The sequence below is a fragment of the Lepisosteus platostomus genome, chromosome 5 (assembly GCF_059453375.1).
Source record: "Lepisosteus platostomus isolate fLepPlt1 chromosome 5, fLepPlt1.hap1, whole genome shotgun sequence".
Lineage (NCBI taxonomy): Eukaryota > Metazoa > Chordata > Actinopteri > Semionotiformes > Lepisosteidae > Lepisosteus > Lepisosteus platostomus.
This window is the reverse complement of record NC_142615.1, coordinates 12,465,314-12,485,950: the sequence shown is the minus strand read 5'-3', so window position 1 is coordinate 12,485,950 and position 20,637 is coordinate 12,465,314. Positions and strand designations below refer to the sequence as shown.

The window sequence follows — 20,637 nt, the reverse complement described above, 5'->3', positions numbered from 1 at the left end:
GAGATATCAAGTACATACAAGTCATTTTTTAAATGTTGTCGGTCGTCTTGTAAAACTGTTACGAGTACATCATCTGTCAACAATTACACAGGTTCTGTTTCCATATTGCGGATTTTGGTTACGTAATATTATTTTCTAATTTCACGTTGTGAATATATGATTTGGGCAAACAGAGCCGCAAAGAAGTACATTATGGGTTGTTGTTTTTTTTTGCAGTTTTATCTAGAACAAGCGATGCTTAAACCTTTGTCTGATTCTTGTGAAACTATCCACACGACAGTTACCTAGGAGTTGACTTCAGTGATGTCACTGATGGGATGTTTCTAAAAATCCATCCACTGTAAAACGTCTTCTCCAGTTGTCCTGCATATGTATTCGCTAATGAAGCTGTGTGTTCTGAGCCTGGTTCTCTACATTTCTGTATGAACCAGCTTAGAGGGCTTAAGACAGCTTGTGTTTAAATTGAGTGTAAGGTAATTTATGCTTCTAAAGTCATGGTCAGCATTTATTATTGTACTGTGCTGTAAACGTGTTCTGTGCCTAATTACATTATTTTATAGCTTTATCAAATCTGTACATTGTCTGTCGATAATGTTTCTGTAGTGCTTTTTCAGCACTCAGCATGTGACGGCGCTGGTGGCGCTGTGGGTTAGGTTCCTGACTCCCATGTCACATGGTCTGTGATTGAATCCCATGGAACTATGACTTCATTTTTTAACAAACATTTCTTTGAAAAAATGAATCGTTTCCCTTGGTCAGAGATTAAATAAAACCTCACTCGCACCAAACAAATTTATATTTCTAAATATCACAACATGATCGAATTTAAGTCTTTTTAATAACAATGAATAGTCACCTATGCGTTACAAAATAAACATTTATATTGATTTGAATCGCGTTTTGATTTAAATCGTAAACGCGTGTTTAAATATATGTGTTTAAAGGCGATATACTGTATAAAAGCGCTGATTCTTATGGAATGTGTTCTGCCGGGGATTCAAAAAAAATATTTTTTTTAATCGCGTATCTAAGGAAAATTGCAGTATAACTTTGTTCATGCACAAACAGTGGCATGTTACATTATAATTTGGGTGTCTCCTCTTGCCAGAAAGCTCTAAATTGCATTTTGAGTGCAGTTTTTGACTTTTTCTAAATTGCAACCCATAAATAAAGCTGCTACATTTTAGACTTACTGTATTCTAAACTGTATTACAGCAGCACATTGGACAATGCAACGTAAATTGCAAAAATGCACTTGGAATCTGTCCAAGCCCTACTACGAACATTATTTAAACTGCGACACCTATCATTCATCTTTAAATAAACTTTATTTTATATAGCATTTTAAGCGAATAGGTAATTAGATTGCTCATAAAGCTAATCGCTTTTTCTACATAAACACAGCGTGATTGCTCTCTGAAAATGCTTTTTCTTTATATTTAGGCTCAGATTTCAACTATAGATCGTATTATTATAAACTTTCTTGGAAAAATGTCTTTTATGTAAACCATGTTTGCTATTAATTCATTTAGGGCTAGAATACGTTCATTGTCTTCCAATCGAGTCGAGTTGACATTGGAAGCTTGCCACGCCTGGACTGTTACACCAACACATTAGCATGTTAAATGCTAAATGTTCCAAAAATCAAGTGACTTCTTTGCTGTAGTATTTTTAGTATTGTTTATTTAGTATTAATTTAGTATTAATAAAGTATTAATAAAGTATTAATAAAGAATAGATTTATTAAAGTTGTGCGATGTGTAAGCGGGATATGTAAAATAATGTAAAATAAAGTTTTTTATTATTGTTATAGAGAAACATGATCAGATTTTCCCTGGTTCAGAAAAAAGACGATTAAAATCTGTAATCTTTCCACTTGTATGTCATCGGACATTAACGAGTACAACCCCCCCTCTCTGCGGGAGTGCTGGCTGTGATGAATTAAACCAGTTTCACAGGTATTTTCAAAGTAGGAAGTACAGTGTTAACTAGTTAAGAAAGCTAGGCTCCTCAATGAAATCGCTTTAACATGCTAATGCATTGGTGTAACAGTCCGGGCGTGGCAAGCTTCCAATGTCAACTCGACTCGATTGGAAGACAATGAACGTATTCTAGCCCTAAATGAATTAATAGCAAACACAGGTCCAGAATTAATACAGAATTGATACAGTGTTGTAAGGCAAAAATGATAACTGCACCTCTGTGGCTCTCACACCTCATCATAAGACATCCAAATAAGAACTACTGATGGCTAAATGTTTAATTTTGCTACTTCCACAGGACAGATAATCTATCCACCAAATATCGATTGGTTGTATGAGCTCTCTGGATGGGACACTTGTCTAATACGGCTTGCACACACACAGAAGCAGAAAGGGGGAATTCTGAATCACCAGTTATCCTCAGCAGCATATCTCTGGAAGATCAGAGGAAACTATACATGAAGATGCACAGACGTTGTCCTACAGATGCAGCCATTCAAAATGCGCGGGCGATACCGCATTATTTTCCGGTACGCTGTATGCAGTCTACTGCAAGTTACCGGTAAATACCGCTAGTTACCGTAAATTCACCTATAATACGACAAGCAAAATAATAGTATCCGGAATTTCCGCAAGGTGGAGCTAATAAAGCTCAACCTCTCATGTTTGAGCTGTCGCCATCAAAGTCTTTAACGAAGATATTACTAATATAATTAATAATGAATGACCTTGGACAAGCTGTAAGTGTAAACTCAAAGTATTGCCCTGGTCCACATTCTTTTTTTCATTGACCGTCTTTGTAAAAGTAACACCACAGCATTTCGCAATCACGCATTTGTTTCCAATCATGCAAAGTACAGTAATTTTTGAGAATCGATTCACCATGCCTTTCACATGCTCATAAAAGAGATTGATTTAGGAACATAAACATATTACTGTATGCAAACTGTACTGTATACAGTATGTACTGTATATGTATATTTAATGTCTTAACTGTGCCCGTTTAAGTTCAAGCTTGTATGTTCTCCACACGCTCATGTGAGTTTCCTCCAGGTGCTCTAGTTTCCTCCCACGTTCCAGAGAAATGTTGGTAGGTTAATTGGTTTCTGAGGAAATTATTGTGAGTGTGTGCATGTCTGCATTTGTAACTGTCTGACCTGTGATGAACTGATGTCCTGTTCAGAGTATATCCTAATTTGCACCATTGCTTGCTGGGATAGGCTCTGGGTCCCACAGGACCCTGAATTGGAACAATCAGTTAGGAAAATGAATGGATGGATATTTAAGAATTATTATAAAGAAAGATCTGAGAACAAAGAATATTCTGTTTTTTGTGGCTTTTAAAGAGAGTCCTGCAAAAATATACTTAGTATAAATATACTTAGTATATCTTGGAAATATTTTATTTTTCTAATCCAGCTAATGTGATACGAAAGACTACCATTTTAAAACAAGTACAAATAGCTTACCGTTTGAATTCCTCTGGATCAATTCTATCAGTTTGAGTACAAATGTAAGCAATGTTGCAACACTCTCCCCCACCAGCAATGATTCGGAAAGTGTTCCGAAGAATGTGGATTGATTCCTTTCCATTCAATGCCCTGGTGATATCATTCACAATCCAAACCGATGCACATTTGCTAAGACACTGTTAAGAAACATTCATTCATTAAGCTATCCACATAAAGTACAGTTTAAATGTTCCTTACTGTCAAATTGAAGAAATTTGTTTAATAAATTATAAAGTATTCTTTAAAGGGAACACTGCCGCAGGAGAGACTGAACACCATGCGTAAGGAATCTTATAGCTGCTAATGCTCAGCATTCTCACACAGCTGTGGAAGCATAGAAAAAAATAACAGTAGGCTAACAACAGAGATTTAGAGAAAGAAAAGTATGCTCTGCTGTATTATAGTCCAGATCAGGATAGGATAGTTACAGTTGTATGCAAAAGTTTGGGCACCCATGGCTAAATTATATATTTATTACATTATTAATAAATGTTACATATGAAAAAAATGACATAGGAAAACATTCCTAAAGCAGCAATAGAAAGAATGTTAGCTGGTTACAAGAAATGTTTGGAGGCTGTGATTTCTGCCAAATGGGGTGTTGCTTAGTACTGACTGATAAACTTTTGCACATGCCACATTAACTTTTATTTTTGCAATCTGTTAAATTCAGCAAATAAATAGCAACTGTGCATTACAATTTGCAGAGATATGTCAAGTTTAAGTTTGTTCACTGCAGAGGTTGTGTTTACTTCTTTTCATTTAGAAAATCAACAAAACATTTGGCCAGGGGTGCCAAAATATTTGCATACAACTGTATTTACTGTTCTTGCCTTAACCCTGATCTCATAGTTCCCCCCAGGTCCACACATTTCCCCTTTAGTATGAGAGACTTTGGGCACAGAGGAACTGGAATAGAAATCCAGCTAAAATTGTTGATTTGTTCTATTTCCATCAATGAGCAGGGCCCTGGTAAAAGTTTTAAAGTGTGAGATCTCATTGTACAGACTGTACTTACCTCCTAAATTTATATGACACATATATTAGATATTTTCATTAGAGTAATGAATTCTCCAACTGTTGCTCTTGGTTCTGAGATCTTATTGTTTTACAAAGTTGTTTTATATATTTTATATCATATATTGTATATCATATATATATATAATGATTGCCAATGATTATTTATCTTTAAATTATGTATTGAGTAGTTGTATAGTCCTTTAAAATATCTTTGGTTTGACAAGTAGTGTTAAATAAGAATAATTCTATACCGTTTTCCACATCTCATCTCTCTCTTTATTGATGTCTCCACTTCCAGGAAGGTCAATCAGCACTATTCGATCAAGATATTTAGAAGAGGCAGGCAGACTAATTGTGACCTTCTTCACTAGAGGCCAGTACTTTTGTGGGAAACTTCCATCATTGCGAATATAGCAGCCTATTGCTTTGGAAAGATCAGATGCCTGCAGAAGGAAAAAAATAAACAAGAATTGGTTTAAAATTTCTACTGATTTTATTCAAGTTTGTATGTGATTTTTACAAAAATGTCCAAAGATTATGCTTTTTATATTTGGAAAAATATCATAGAGTCTGTAGTGGGAACATAATGAATACAAGCATGGCACTAGAACAATATTTGAATGGCACCAAATCTCACTAAGAATATAGGTGATTGTTCTTTTTTGTTCCTCTCATTTTGTCTTTTCATCATCTCTTGTCTTTCCTCTTGCCTTTTACAAATTGTATTGGAATGCAGTTCATATTAATAATCTGATCAAAGAGGGAGAATACATTTAGAGGAGAGGAAAATAAATGGAATGAATGCAAGAATCATGAAACACTTATTTGAGTAACTATTAAAACAATAAATAAGTTGTCCTCCAAGCTGGGGCCAGGTGGTAGAGGGGAGGAAAGAAAAATCTCAGAAGAAGTATGGTATCTCACATGCACGTAACAAAATAAATAACATTTCCTTACATTGTCCTTGAAGATTTTCAGTGTGGTGGGAAATGGTTGGGGTGTTTGGGATTTTAGCAGTTCATTATAGCTTTGGTTTATTCCTTTGCTTCCATAAACAGCTTCGATTTTTTCTCTTGCCATGTCTTCCAACTCATCTCCATCTTCAGTGGCCTCATCAGCTATCATGTCCTTCATAAAGCGTAGATCTGACTCCCACTCCTGAAAACATTTTGCTCAGGTTACAGCTATCCATAATATTTCCACATAATTTGAAAAAACTGACTTAAAACAATGGGTTAACAAGAGCTTTCAGGTATCAGGTTTGTGTAAATCCTAAAGCATTTTAAAATTAATAAAACCAGTATTTAGATATTAAGATTAACATTTCTTTGTACTTAAAAAAAAAACTAAAAACATACAAGGTAAATTGAAATGTGAGAAAATATTAAAACAATTTTAAATTGATCATTAAAAGTACATACGCTTTTGCTGATAAACTCGATGCCCGCATTGTAATTGGTTGCATTTGTGTCTGCCTGCACTTCAATTAAAACAGAGGTACATGCTTCTCCACTTCCTGAAGGCAGCAGAAACTCTTCATCCAGAAGAGCATTTATTAAAAAACTCTTTCCTACTCCTGATTTTCCAAAAACACCAATATACATTTTGTCAGTTAAATTTTTATTTTTCAAAACCAAAAGCTTTTCCCTGCGAGAAAAAAAAAAAAGTAAATAGAAATAATTGTTAGTATGGATATGTTAGTTCTATTGACGATTGGATTTAAACAAAAATCTAATCTCTGAAATGTTTTTTTGAATCATAATCAAGCATGTTATTTGAAACATTACTAAACTAAGGATTTCATGTGCACATACAGATCTTTCAAAGAACATGTGCAGTGTGTGTTTCTATAGCACATTATATTAAGAATATAAGTAGATGTTCATAACTGTCAAGTTAATAGTTAATATATAATTAGCACTCATTATCTATGCAACAGTAAATGTTTAATAAGGTGCTTTTGTTAAGTCTTTATTAAAGAGTGTTATCTTTTTTTTAATACAAAGCCATTCATATTATTTTAATGTATATAACATAAGATTTTACTTTATGTCTTTGAAGAAGGTAAAGCCTTCTCTGTCAGATACCGCTTCAAGTTTTTTGAGTGTATCTGAGACACATTTTCTTGCTTCATCTCCACCTGTGATTTAAGAACATATTGTAGATTACATATAGTGAGTAATGCTCTTTGGAATTCAATTACTTTATATCTCATAATTACTTAATTAGTCCTCACACAATAACTTTATATTTTTAATGTAAGATGTCCTACTAAATGGTAGATCACATTCCTCTTTAAAGCAGTAGGAATGATCCAGCATGTGACTCATCTGCAGTACAGGCCTTTCACTTTCACTTAATGTGTAATACTGTAGGAAAAAAGCTGACATAAGCAACATGATATATGCTATATGTCTTTGGAACTTATACCGTTGCTGGTATTGTTTCTAGAGCACTGTGTTGTCTCACAACTGGGGGGCTCACGGGATTGCTGATCTCTGAGAGAGTACCAAAAGGGGGGCTAGATTCTGGACAGCTCTTACACTGGGACAGTGTGCCAGAAGAGATACAGTTCCAGATACCTGAGCACTTGCAGGAAGCCCGTGGTTCTGAACACTAAACCTCCAGGTGTTCAGGGACAGCAGGAGTCTCAGGAAACAGGAATTTAGTTTTTTTGTTCAATTCTGCCTCATATCTTACAACACAGTTGGTTAACAGTGGCACAGGTTAACAGGCTTGCACCCAAAGAGGGGATTCCAAAAGAAGTGGGTCTGTGAGGACCACAGACCATGAAGAGGGCCTGGTTGACACTGACACTGAAGACATTGCAAAACATATGAGAAAGGATTATGAATTTTGTGCACTGAGAAAGGAACAATGGGCTCTGTTCTCATAACTATCTCATAACTATTTCAGGGTTTAGCCACAGGCTCTGTGGCTCTGGATCTGTATCTGTGGCTGAAAGCTTGCTGGTTCAAGTCCCACAGCTAGCAGTGGAATCCTACTCTGTTGGGCCCTGAGCAAGTCCCTCAACCCCAACTGTTCTAGGGGTGCCATATAAATGGCTGACCCCAAGCTTCTCTCTCCCTGCCTGTGTGTCTCATGGAGAGCAAGCTGGGGTACGTAAAAAGACAAATTTGCATTAGGATGCAAGAAATTGTATATGGCTAATAAAGTTATCTTATCAGCCTTGGTGAGTAGTTGGCTCCAATCACTCATGATTCTCTTTTTTTTGGGTAACAGACATTCCATTGAGAAACTTAATGTTCTCCTGCTACACAAACAACTGAAACTACTAAGAAAATATCTGGTAGATGTTTGTTTCTGCTGGAATATCTGCTATTGTTTTGGCTTTTTCTTGTATGACTGTCTTAGTGTGACTGTATAAAAAAAGGAAAACACTGCTGTATTCAATTTGAGCTACATTCAGAACTGTATTTCTAAAGTAAAAAAATGAAATCCATTTACCAGTGGATTAAGAACTTGGGTGCAGCACAAACCAGATGACACAGGACTTCTGAGGACCAGGGTTGAGATACACTAGCTGACCTGCCACTGCTTGTTCTGGAATTCCTGCCCCTCTGTGAACATTTCAATGCCACATACAATCTACAGACTTTTATTTCACACAGAAATATACAAATTCTTAGGGCTCTTACATGAATAGATGGGCTCTTCAGTTTCCTGTCCCTTAGTCTTTTTCTTTTTCTTCGAACAAGGTATGTCAATTTCATTTTTTCTTTTTCTCCCTTTACAAAAAAAAAGAGTAGATTATATTTCACTTTTTTGCACTGTGTTTTCATTATTATTTTCTGAGTAGTAGGTACAGTAGTTGTTTTTTAGATACTTATGCAATAGTACAATGGAACAAATACAAATTCTAGTTAAAATGCTTCTTATGAGGATTCTCAGATCCATAAACATGATAATGAAATTATCAGTGTTTGATAATTTATACTTAATAGATGCATCAAGTTGTTCACATTCTAATTGTGATTCTAATGTATTGTTGTACTGGTAGTTCTAGCTACTTAAAATCGAGACACTAACTTATGAAAGCTGAAATATGTTTGCATCAAAAGAGGTAATTTACTAACATTTAGTAAAGTCCGGTAAATAGGTATGCAAAAATGTAACGTAAAGAAAAGGATGGGATCAGAAACAGAGCAATACACAAACTCAGGATAAAACTCAGATAACTAATTTCAATGCAGAGAACTATATGAAATATTCAGAGGAATACAGGTAACACAGGTTACACAGCAATACAGGTTCTGTACCTTCACTTGATTCCATGCTTAGTCCAGTGGAACCTGGCTTATGTCTCTCCTTATTGGATTAGATGAGGAGAGCAGGAGACAATTGAAATGACAGACATATCTTACATGGTGAGTTTTAGCTCAGATTCTGAAACAGGCCATGACATTACCTCCACCGTGTCTCAGAATCTGCTCAGAAGCACAAAGATGAATCAGATGGGTTTTGAGAAAGTGGTGGAAGTTTTATGGACAGATCCACGAAAGTGATGGAAAGCTTAAGAAACAATCAAACTGCAGATTCTCTGAAGAAAACAACTTCCCCTGTGAGTCATGGTAATGTCATAGCCTGGACATAATCTTTATAGAATAAGTAGAAAATCTTTATCAACCTGTTTCAGCAATTTTAGCTTGAATAAAATACCAGACACTAAACACATGATATTCTTCTGAAATCACATAACTTGAGCTCAGTTATTTGTTATTGTAAAGGCTTAATATTCCAACAGTCAACAAATTCCCATTTCAAATGGAAATAGACTTATTGTATACAGAATATGCCCAAAGAGCACAAAATGTAAAACATAAAATATTGTTATAAAATATTCATTGTGCATTAATATACAGTAAAACCATATATACTTAATTGTAGACCTAAATTAATTGAATGGATAATCACAGGGTAATAATGGTGTTTTCACTTGTTTATGTATAATAAACTATTTGGTATTTTTACTTGATTATATAACATATTACCTCGATGAGAGCGTGTAGCTCCTAGTTCAATTGCAAGGAAAAGCTTGGGTTCAAGATCTAGAAAACAATAATAGCACAAAAATAAATTAATCTCTCACTTTCTATTAGAATATTAAAACCTTCAGACTGGTAGACCTTTTTTATGTAGCAATATGGTAATCAATCACTTTTTAGCACTTTTCAGAGCCTAAAATCAATAGATAGGAGACAAGATGTTTAATATTTAATAATGCACTTTTAGAAAAGGAACATAGATTCTCAGTTACTTCGGACTACTGGGTTGGTCATTCGGGTTTTCAGAGACATAGGCCTCTGAAATGCCATTTTATGTAAATAATATTAGGTTTAACATTGTATACAGTATGTGTAACCTTTTGTGGCTTCTAATCAGTCTCTCACTCAATTACTGTTTGTCCAGAACTCAATAAAGAACTCAGATTACTCAAGTTATATGGGTATAAAAAATATATATGTTCGGACATATATTTGACATTATTTATAACTATTTATATAACTACTTCGTCATCACACTAATAACGTCTTAACCCCCTATGTGTAACTATATAATTAAATATGGTTTTGTCCCTGATTTCTTTCAAAAGCTGCCTGGTCTTCATGGTCTATTTACTGTTTCACTCAGTGTTAAGGCTTCAAATTAAATATCTGTGTGACAATATAACAGATAGTTACTTTTATACTAAAGCCACTTTAGATACTTTAAATTGTGTAAATTACACATACACAGAGTGATTTATCAGTGTCATGGAAACTTTGGATAGAGTCAATACTTTTGCAAGATATTGCATGGAAATCCATTATTTCGAAACACAAACTTATCTCAAAAATACATTGACAACATTTAAGGCATTTATAAATAGATTCATGTTTATAATGAGATTTTAAAACCTGAAAAATATGTCAACGTTGTTTAGTATAAAATAACATAATACAATAATCCCATACTTAAGAAGTAAATGAGCTGAGCATAAATTTCAGTTTACAAAGACAACCTGGCCAGGATGTAAATAGAGAACTCCGACAAATAACACGAAATAATATTAAAAAGACTTATTAAAATTAAATAGAGAATATGGCAAAATATATGGCCTGGGGCCATGTTAACACATCACTACAGGACATATCAATGGAACTGAATTCTGCCTAAAATTAAATTACTTCCACTTTTACAGTTCAATCTGAAAGATTACTAAATTGAAATATGGAACACAGAACTACAACATATTATGAAGTTAAGGTGTTTTCTTAATGTTACAATTAAACTGAACCTAGAAAATTCACAGAGAGGGCAATTCACAATTAAAGAATACAGGCTCAAAATGTGCCACGATCATAAGCCCCTCCTCTTAAGGGCTCTCCAGCCCTTTCTTGTTTGTATTGATTTTCCTGCACCTGATCCTGTTCCAGCCCTTCCCTTTAAAAGCCAGATGACATTCCAGGCTCAGCTTTGGAAGATAGATACCCAGCAGCCTGCCTATCAGCGAGTGCTCGATGGCACAGGTTTCACTACAGCGTCTTGATCATCTGGGTCCAGGGCTGGCCCCGTTACCCTTTTTTATTCCCCCAACCCTTCGCCAGATCCCGCTCCGGATTTCAACTCTTGTCTTGTTTGTCATGGATGGATCACCCGGCTCTGGACTTTTGCTCACCCATGGATTTTCTTAAGGACCCCCTTTGGACTTGTTTGCCTTGGCCACGCCCCCCTGAGCACCATTGCACCGTCGACACACCCCCCTGTTCTCCTAGTCTTTTTTACTCGTGTTTGTTGCACTCCCTTACAGATTTTATCATCTGCATAGGGTCCTGAAAAACGCTTAGTGACAGAATGGTTGAGTGAAACATAGTATCTAGTGACTCATTAAACACAAAACATAGTATTTTATTTTGTAAGGTATATCACATTGCAATTATAAAATGCAATCATAACTCTTTATTGGACACATTTTGACACAACTATTTACAGATGCAGCCATTCAAAATGCGCGAGCGATACCGCATTATTTTCCAGTACGCTGTACGCAGTCTACCGCAAGCTACCGGTAAATACCGCGAGTTACCGTAAATTTTCCTATAATACGACAAGCAAAATATAGTATCCGGAATTTCCGCAAGGTGGAGCTAATAAAGCTCAACCTCTCATGTTTGAGCTGTTGCCATCAAAGTCTTTAACGAAGATATTACTAATAGTATTAATAATGAATGACCTTGGACAAGCTGTAAGTGTAAACTCAAAGTATTGCCCTGGTCAACATTCTTTTTTTCATTGACCGTCTTTGTAAAAGTAACACCACAGCATTTCGCAATCACGCATTGGTTTCCAATCATGCAAAGTACAGTAATTTTTGAGAATCGATTCACCATGCCTTTCACATGCTCATAAAAGAGATTGATTTAGGAACATAAACATATTACTGTATGCAAACTGTACTGTATACAGTATGTACTGTATATGTATATTTAATGTCTTAACTGTGCCCGTTTAAGTATTGAATATTTATATGGAATTTTACCACCGAAGGGAAATCTTAGTGCCTGAGCATAAAAAGAATAGGAGCATACTGCAACGCGTGTGAAGGCCATAAAGGATATTAATTTTGGAACATAAACATACAGTATATGGCTGGTCTCGGTACTTTAAAGAAAACATACACGAAACATGGTTTCATTATGACCAGAATCGGTCTTGAGATATTTTTAACTTGATTTACAGTATTTGAGAGGTATGTCTTAACACCGATACTACAGTGCGTAAATACTGCTCACGTATATGTTTCTAGGTTTATATTATGCATTTCATATGGTCAAATTACTTTTGAGCAATTAATAAGAAGCGCAAAACGGTATGCGTTTTAGTTTCGTTTTGTGCTGGGACTCTGCTTTTCACAATGTCGCCGTGGATTGATTAGAGATATCAAGTACATACAAGTCATTTTTTAAATGTTGTAGTTCGTCTTGTAAAAATGTTACGAGTACATCATCTGTCAACAATTACACAGGTTCTGTTTCCATATTGCGGATTTTGGTTACGTAATATTATTTTCTAAATTTCACGTTGTGAATATATGATTTGGGCAAACAGAGCCGCAAAGAAGTACATTATGGGTTGTTGTTTTTTTTTTTTGCAGTTTTATCTAGAACAAGCGATGCTTAAACCTTTGTCTGCTTCTTGTGAAACTATCCACACGACAGTTACAGTACCTAGGAGTTGACTTCAGTGATGTCACTGATGGGATGTTTCTAAAAATCCATCCTCTGTAAAACGTCTTCTCTAGTTGTCCTGCATATGTATTCGCTAATGAAGCTGTGTGTTCTGAGCCTGGATCTCTACATTTCTCTATGAACCAGCTTAGAGGGCTAAAGACAGCTTGTGTTTAAATTGAATGTAAGGCAATTTATGCTTCTAAAGTCATGGTCAGCATTTATTATTGTACTGTGCTGTAAACTTGTTCTGTGCCTAGTCACATTATTTTATAGCGTTTTTATAGCGTTATCAAATCCGGTGGCGCTGTGTGTTAGTTTCCTGAATCCCATGTCACATGGTCTGTGATTGAATCCCATGGAACTATGACTTTATTTTTTAACAAACATTTCTTTGAAAAAATTAAACGTTTCCCTTGGTCAGAGATTAAATAAAACCTCACTCGCACCAAACAAATTTATATTTCTAAATATCACAACATGATCGAATTTAAGTCTTTTTAATAACAATGAATAGTCACCTATGCGTTACAAAATAAACATTTATATTGATTTGAATCGCGTTTTGATTTAAATCATAAACGCGTGTTTAAATATATGTGTTTAAAGGCGATATACTGTATAAAAGCGCTGATTCTTATGGAATGAGCCTGTGAAAACCGGTTTAATTCGTCACAGCCAGCACTCCAGCAGAGAGGGGGTTGTACTCGTAAAGTAGAAGCAGGCGAGATTTCCAGCGAAAGACACCTCCCCCCCCCCTCACACTATTCAAATTGTATTACAGCATTGTAATTACACATTGTAATTGTATTACACATTGTACACATGCTTAAAAGAGAAGAGAGAAAACGCAAGCCTTCTTCAGGTGTGAGGGTCTTCTGCTCAGAATGAAACGCTAAAATGTAATGTAGGCTCTGAATGGGTTCAATTATGATTTTGGCTTGATTAAGGTCGCTGCCTTTCATCTAAAACCCTACTTGAATCCTTCTAAACTAAAAATCAGTGTTAGTGAGTTCTAAATAAAGAAGTATCCAGGTAACAGTGAAACGTGCGGACAGTCTGGGGAGATCGCCCGTTTTCCATGTAAATAGTTCCCTGGTTCCGCTCCCCTTGGTGTTTCTCTTGCTCTCTCTCGGGTCACCTGATCATTAGCTCGAAAGATTTCAGTGCTTTGTGTATATTCTAATGGTAGTGGGGGCAGGGTGTGTGGGAACAGGTTTGGTTGAAATTGCATTGGAGATCTATGTTCTTCACACCTGAAACATTTTCTCTGAAAGAATTTTCTTCGCAGTTTAGCCGATCTTGTTACAGCATGTTACAGTTTACTATTATTAACCATATTAATTTTAAGTGCTTAATGCCATTTTTTGACCAGGCACGAATATTCTTAAGTCCATATCTTCGCAAGGGAATCAGTGCGAATTGCAATACTAATTAAATGACCGCAGGCACTTTCCACCCCCTCTGCCAGCAGGAACATTCCTATTCTTAGCTCAGCAGCTCATTACAAACCAGGTTTTTTTACAGAGCGATACAGCTTTGCGTTGTGAATCTGTTTTTCCGTGTTTACAAAGAAAGTGGAATACAGTGATACTACCTGCTATACAGATACAAATGTTTAGATATTAAGACCCTTAAATTAATATCATAATTAATAATAATGATTATAATGATATTAATGTTAATTGGCCAGTGAAAGCTCTCCTGTCCTTCACATCAATGCCTGAAACATTTTACCGAACCCAGGATTTTACAGAGAGGGAGGAGGCACGGAGCTCAGCAGTACAGAACAAACATTCTGCTGCCTGGAGCGCTTATGGCAGCAATCGCGTCTGCATTTATAACTTAGTTTTTAAAATTAATCAAGCAATATGAAGCATCTCTTTTTTCTTTTAAGTCCCTTAATTATCATTAAGCACAGCTTTCTCACCACTTAGACTACTTTTTGATACCATCCTTAGTCAAACCAGAAACGTGTTGTTCTGTCTAATGACATTACAAGTGGAAAGATTACAGATTTTAATCGTCTTTAATTTTGTTACGTTATACATTTTAGAAACGTTTCATCCATACAAACACCACAAAACTATTTTCGATTGTATTTCTGAATAGTATGTTACACTTAGTTCACTGTTTTAAATACATCTAATTAAGAAAGTTAGGTGTTAGCATAAACTATTAGCAATCAATAATATTAAATTTAGCACTGTAATAAGTTGTTGCACTTTCCCCCGCATCTTGTAAAAATATATTTTCATTGTTCAAATATACATTAAGTCTGACTATCATATAATAAGTTAAATACAAAACTAAAGAAAACATAGGGTTAAATATAATTCAAAATATTTTGCTAACAATGTTAACTGTTTATGAATAATAAAATGTATTAACTAAGGAGTAGGATGGCACAGTTGTTAGTATGTTTTTTGTTTTGTTTCTTTTTCATAAATACAACAGTAGTACCTGATGTCTCAGTGGCTTTCAAAATTAAATTATGCATGCAAACCTGTGAACTAGAAAGATACTGTAACTAAGATATCCATCCATTTATAATGGTGGCGAAGTGGTTAGCATTGCTGTCTTGCAGCACTGGGGTCCTAGGTTCAATTCCTGCCATCCTGTGTGTGTGGGGTTTACATGTTCTCTCTGGGTTACATGGTTTTTCTCCATATGTGTGATATGACTCCCTCTCACACTCCAAAACATACTGGTAAGTTAATTGGTTTATGGGAAAACTGGCCCTGGTGTGTGTGTGTTTGTGTCTGTCTGTCCTGTGATAGACTGGCGCTATGTCCAGGGTGTATTCTGCCTTGTGTCCGTTGCTTACTGGGATAGGCTCCAAATCCTCTGTACTGGATAAAGAGATTAGAAATGGATGGAAGTAAAGGCACTGTGTGGATGGAACTATACATAGTGTTAGAAACCCACTATGAAATGGCAGCATCTCACTGAGAATAAAATATCTTATAGTGCTGGCTTAAGGAAACAGCCTTTCCACCTCTCTTGCACATCAGTATCCATACCTAGTTATTTAAACGAATTGCCTCTAATTATAAACATCTTAATATGCTGGCTCTGTGGATCCACATCAGCTATGTTTGCCCATTCCTTCAATTCATGTGCATCCAACACACAGTTCAATGCCAGCAACTACACATAATCTAAAATACAATCCTTATTTCAGTATCTATGTAAACATATAGTCTGTTAACTTCATCATCTTCATCAAAAGTATGCCTAACCCCATTAGGAAGTGTTCTTGTTATAAGTGTATTCCTCAGCTTTCCCCAAATTATCTTTTATCCTGCAATAACTTACTCCAACACTTAAATCTCCAAAAGCTGCTTGTGTTAATTTCTTTAAATCACAAATATCATGTGTAAATACTGGCCATGTAATACTCTGCATTGTGGAATAATAGTTTATTTTAAAGGGAACTAGAGAAACTAAGAACTAGAGAAATCAAGAAAGGCTTTTTTTTCTAGAATTAATAAATGCACATCCTGTTCACTGGGGAAATTAAATCCACACTGAGCAGTCTTCAATATGTTCAGAATATGACAGCAAGAATCCTATCAGGGATGCATTACACCTGTTTTCAAGTCCTTGCACTGGTTACCTATCAGATTTTGAGTCAACTTCAAAATCCTTATCCTCCTTATATACTGTCCTACAACTGTTATTATTGATCACCGAATTATTGTACTTGACATGACTTCATTCAGCCTTTCCTGAACGTCTATGACAGGCAGAGAGAGTGCTGTTTCTGGTGCGATCTTTTGCAGCTGACATTTCACTCTTTTAAACAAACAAGAAATTAGATTGCTCATAAATCACTTATCCTATATAAATACAGCGTAATTGCCCTCCGAAAATCCTCTTTTTCTTGTTCGTTTTAGAGACCTTGATCGAAACTGATTTTAGATGTCAGAAAGGATTTCTTTTCTCTGTATTTCCTACATTGCTTTGTCGAGATTTTAACTTTATATCTAACTTTATATCTAGGCTCAGATTTCAACTATAAATCGTACAGTAATTAATAGCAGTAAATACTGATGTTTTGCGCCCTCTTACCACAAAAATATATGTTTTGCAGTTGGGATTAACTTTATTTCGTACGCGTAGCTACTCCGATTCGGACACCGAACAGTTAAAGATGGCGGCAAATCAGACACCCAGAGAGGGGGGGGGGGCGTCTTCTCGCCTCCATAACTAAAATGCCAAATAGGAGTGGCTTAAGCGACATACACAGTCATGTAACTGACAGTTTGAGGTAGCCTATCGTGTAAATTTCGCTTTGTTGCTGGTAGGTTAAGCTTTCGAAACTCTGCCCCAAAGTCATGTGACTGATTTTTCGCTCTGTTTCGTTGGTTAAACGCAATGATCACAAGCACCACCATGGTAACGGGGATGTGTAGTTTTTAATTCCGTTTGAATTATAACTGTACGTACTGTCTTCATATTTGGCCAGGGCTTTAGGTGCCGTCGTCTCCGCTTTAAAGGTACCCCCGTGCTGGAAGATTTTGACCTCGGAACGTTTGCCCAGCGTAGTTATAGTGGACATAAAAACAAAAGTTCGCTGGCAATATATCCTAGAAGACACAGACCGGTGCCAGACCGGTAAATGCCTGATGAACTAGGGATTGGACAGTTTCCAAGTGCTTGTACAATCGATGGAAATGTTCAAATAAATGTGCAAAAGAAATAAACAAAATAATCATTTATTTCTTTATCATATTGGCTAGCTAATGTCCTCTCTTTGCTAGTTAGTGGCTGTGTTTCTGCGTTGGGTAGCAACGGGTGACTGTTCTCAGGCGGAAGATGTAAACAGCTTAATTTTCGTGTTAAATAATTTTTAAAAATTAAAATTCATTCTATACAGCAATTACATATTTGGGTACCGTTTCATAAAACTTTCATGCTTAAAATGTTTAGGGAGAAATGGAAGACTGGTGTGTATTTTTTCTTTAAACTATCAAGACCAGCCATACACAGTACAGTTTATGTACATACAGTAATGTTTATGTTCCTAAATTAATATTGTTTATGACCTTCAGATGCGTTATGCTCCTCTTCTTTTTATGCTCAGCTACCAAAATTTGTACTAAATCTAAATCTAAATCCCTTTAGTGGTAAAATTCCATATAAATATTCAAAACTAAGCGGATTGAAACGTGCACAGTAAAGACATTAAATGATTAAATCTTTTCACTACCAACCAATGCACCACGAGTGCCCCTGTCGGTCATTTTGGCCAGCCAATCACTTACCGCGGTGCCCTCCGGTGCCCTGCGGGTAGGTTACTGTACCGCGGGTTTTTACCGCTCATTTTGAATGGCTGCATCTGTAATTGCACCTAAGAAGCCTTTTCAGGCCCATCATCCCTTGTGAAGTAACTAGTAATCAGTAATCATGGGAATCTAGAAGGGCCACTGGTATTGAGCAACCAGTGAGCAACATCTGGTATTGTTGTTCTGTTGCTCATGAAGCATAAGAGCAATAGATTTTTAGGTCCTACAAATATTTCAGCTCTTCTGAAGGCAAGATCGCTTCCTTTTTTGCTCCTTTAATTTGGTAAATCCCACATTAACAGTCCTCCACAAATAAATAAATAAAAGAGACCCTTTTTATGCTGCCTCAGAAAACCCACATTTTAAACACTCAGTCACACCCACACCCACAAGAACTGGATTACAAAGGCTCGTACTGTCATGTCAATTTTACTATTGTGAAAACTGAAAGTTCTCTGTCCAGAAAAACAACTACTGAAGTCTGCAAAAGCAGCAGAAAAAGAGATTATGCACTTCGCTCCGTCTCTGTTCAGAGATATGCCAGAAAGCCTGAAAATCTGAAAGACCACAGAAACTCAAACTTGAATCTAGAAAACCTGAAACCTGATCTGTCTGAAACCAACATCAAGCACCGACCCAGTGATATCTGCCCACAACTCCAATTTTCTGAAGATTCACAATTTGCTTTCTCTGTCCGCTATATCTGTTTCACCCCATTCCTGCTTGACTCCTCGACCTCAGCTCTCACCGAGATCTAATCTCCTAGATGTGGTCTGTTGTAAATCACACCCAAATTCTTCATCCAAACACCACTGACTCAAAGAGTTACATTTACAGAGCTAATTCATAGGACATAGTAACAACCTGTTTTAACAAGCAAATCCCCAAGCCCTTTGGCCGTTTGTGATATTCCATTTACAGTCATATGTTGGAGTCAGGTCAGTAGCACAGACAAAAATGTAAACACACCCTTTTTATTCTCTAAGTCAGATAGCCTGTAAAAAGCTACAAAAACTACCGTAACTCGTGCATAGAGAAAAAAAAACAACTAAATCTAATCCATGATAAAGCAATGGAAAACAAAGAGAGCACAGATAAACAGAAGAATAGCAGCAACTACAGTACTGAATATCAGAAACCAAGAGCTGTAACTGAAAATGATAGAGGTTCAGAGAAGAACCCTAAGATAAAATGAACCATGCATGAATGCAAAAAGTTTTAGTGTTTTAGTTAAACAGCAATATTGTGTTTATGTCTTAAATCACACCTGTAATCAATTTTTAACTGAATCTGAATAAGTCATTTGAAGAAACTGTTATTTTTGCAAACCTCCAAAAATACTCATAGTGGAGCACTTTATTTAAGTGGTGAAAATCATACTTTATATGTGTTTGACAAAGGTGCTAACACTATTTTAGCTATTTATAAATAAAAATGACATGACTGCAGATAATAACCATGCAGCGAGCCATCAGTAAGGGTCAGGGGTTAGTACGTGGATTTGGCACTACAATACTTTTTGCTTCCTGTATTATGGAATATAAAGATCTAAATTACTTTCATCCCACTGTCAATATTCAAGTTACTGATTCTGATTAATTTTTCACCTCTTTCCTAAATGGAGTGATGTTAGATTGTAGAAAGTTTGAAACCTCTAAGAGTATTATAAAATGGTTCTGTTTCAACAAAAATGATGAAACAAAGAATAACAAAATGCATATTGTCTACTGTTTTATTTTATTAAGCTCACCATATGATAAATACAATGAGTTGTGACTTACAGATGACAGGAAGATGCAATCTTCAGCAAAACCCAGGATTACCTGTTTCTTTCATCAATCTGTTTGAAGAAAATAACAAAATTACATAGACGTTACTAATATTTATTTTCCCAAAAGGATTCTGTGAAATGTTTTTAATGAGCAATTTTATCCTCTGTAGAATATCATGTCTGAAAGGAACTTTGTTCCGCCAAAATTGATTTGGCTGAGTAAAGTAAGGAGTGTTTGCATGTGCAAACAAAATTAAAAACAGACTTTTCCATGTTCTGTTTTTTGTGCTCTTGCAACACATTCAGTCACACCCACACCCACAAGAACTGCATTACAAAGGCTCGTACTGTCATGTCAATTTTACTATTGTGAAGACTGAAAGTTCTCTGTGCAGAAGAACAACTATGAAAGTCTGCAAAAGCGGCAGAAAAAGAGATTATGCATGAAGAATAATCTCACAATAGGCTGGTAATAAAGGAATTACAAGAAGGCCATTGGCCTATAGATAAAATAGATATAGATATAGATAAAAAGTTGAATTAATTTATTTAACAGTGTAATAGTTTTGCGACCTCTTTTCTAAAGTTTCACTTACTGTATTTAAACTATAATGATTGTAATGATTTTTTATAGAGCACATATTTTAATATGTGTTTTATTTTATTAAGCTCATCTTACACACAAAAATACTTTTTTAGATTTCCTTTTTTCTAGGTCCCTTTCAGTTTACAGTCTTTGGGTTAAAGATAAGTCTTTTTTTCAATCAGTTCTACTGCTCGTGACTGAAATGTTCCTTCCTAAGTAAATTGTGATCTGTACAAACTAAGAGATGT

At 35.7% G+C, this 20,637-nt stretch overlaps 1 protein-coding gene across 1 annotated transcript in view; it reads right to left on the bottom strand.

The window, feature by feature from the left end:
* LOC148663648 (nuclear GTPase SLIP-GC-like) overlaps nt 1-20,637 on the bottom strand; it is a 33,147-nt gene that overhangs the window by 11,102 nt on the left and 1,408 nt on the right. The window contains exons 3-11 of the mRNA XM_088630881.1: nt 19,814-19,872; nt 9,526-9,582; nt 8,794-8,842; nt 8,173-8,262; nt 6,560-6,653; nt 5,935-6,160; nt 5,471-5,671; nt 4,765-4,956; nt 3,452-3,630 (exon numbers count right to left, since the gene is read on the bottom strand). Of these exons, the coding sequence (XP_088487007.1) occupies nt 3,452-3,630; nt 4,765-4,956; nt 5,471-5,671; nt 5,935-6,160; nt 6,560-6,653; nt 8,173-8,262; nt 8,794-8,809 (998 nt within the window). The 5' untranslated portion in view covers nt 8,810-8,842; nt 9,526-9,582; nt 19,814-19,872. The remainder of the gene's footprint in view (nt 1-3,451; nt 3,631-4,764; nt 4,957-5,470; nt 5,672-5,934; nt 6,161-6,559; nt 6,654-8,172; nt 8,263-8,793; nt 8,843-9,525; nt 9,583-19,813; nt 19,873-20,637) is intronic.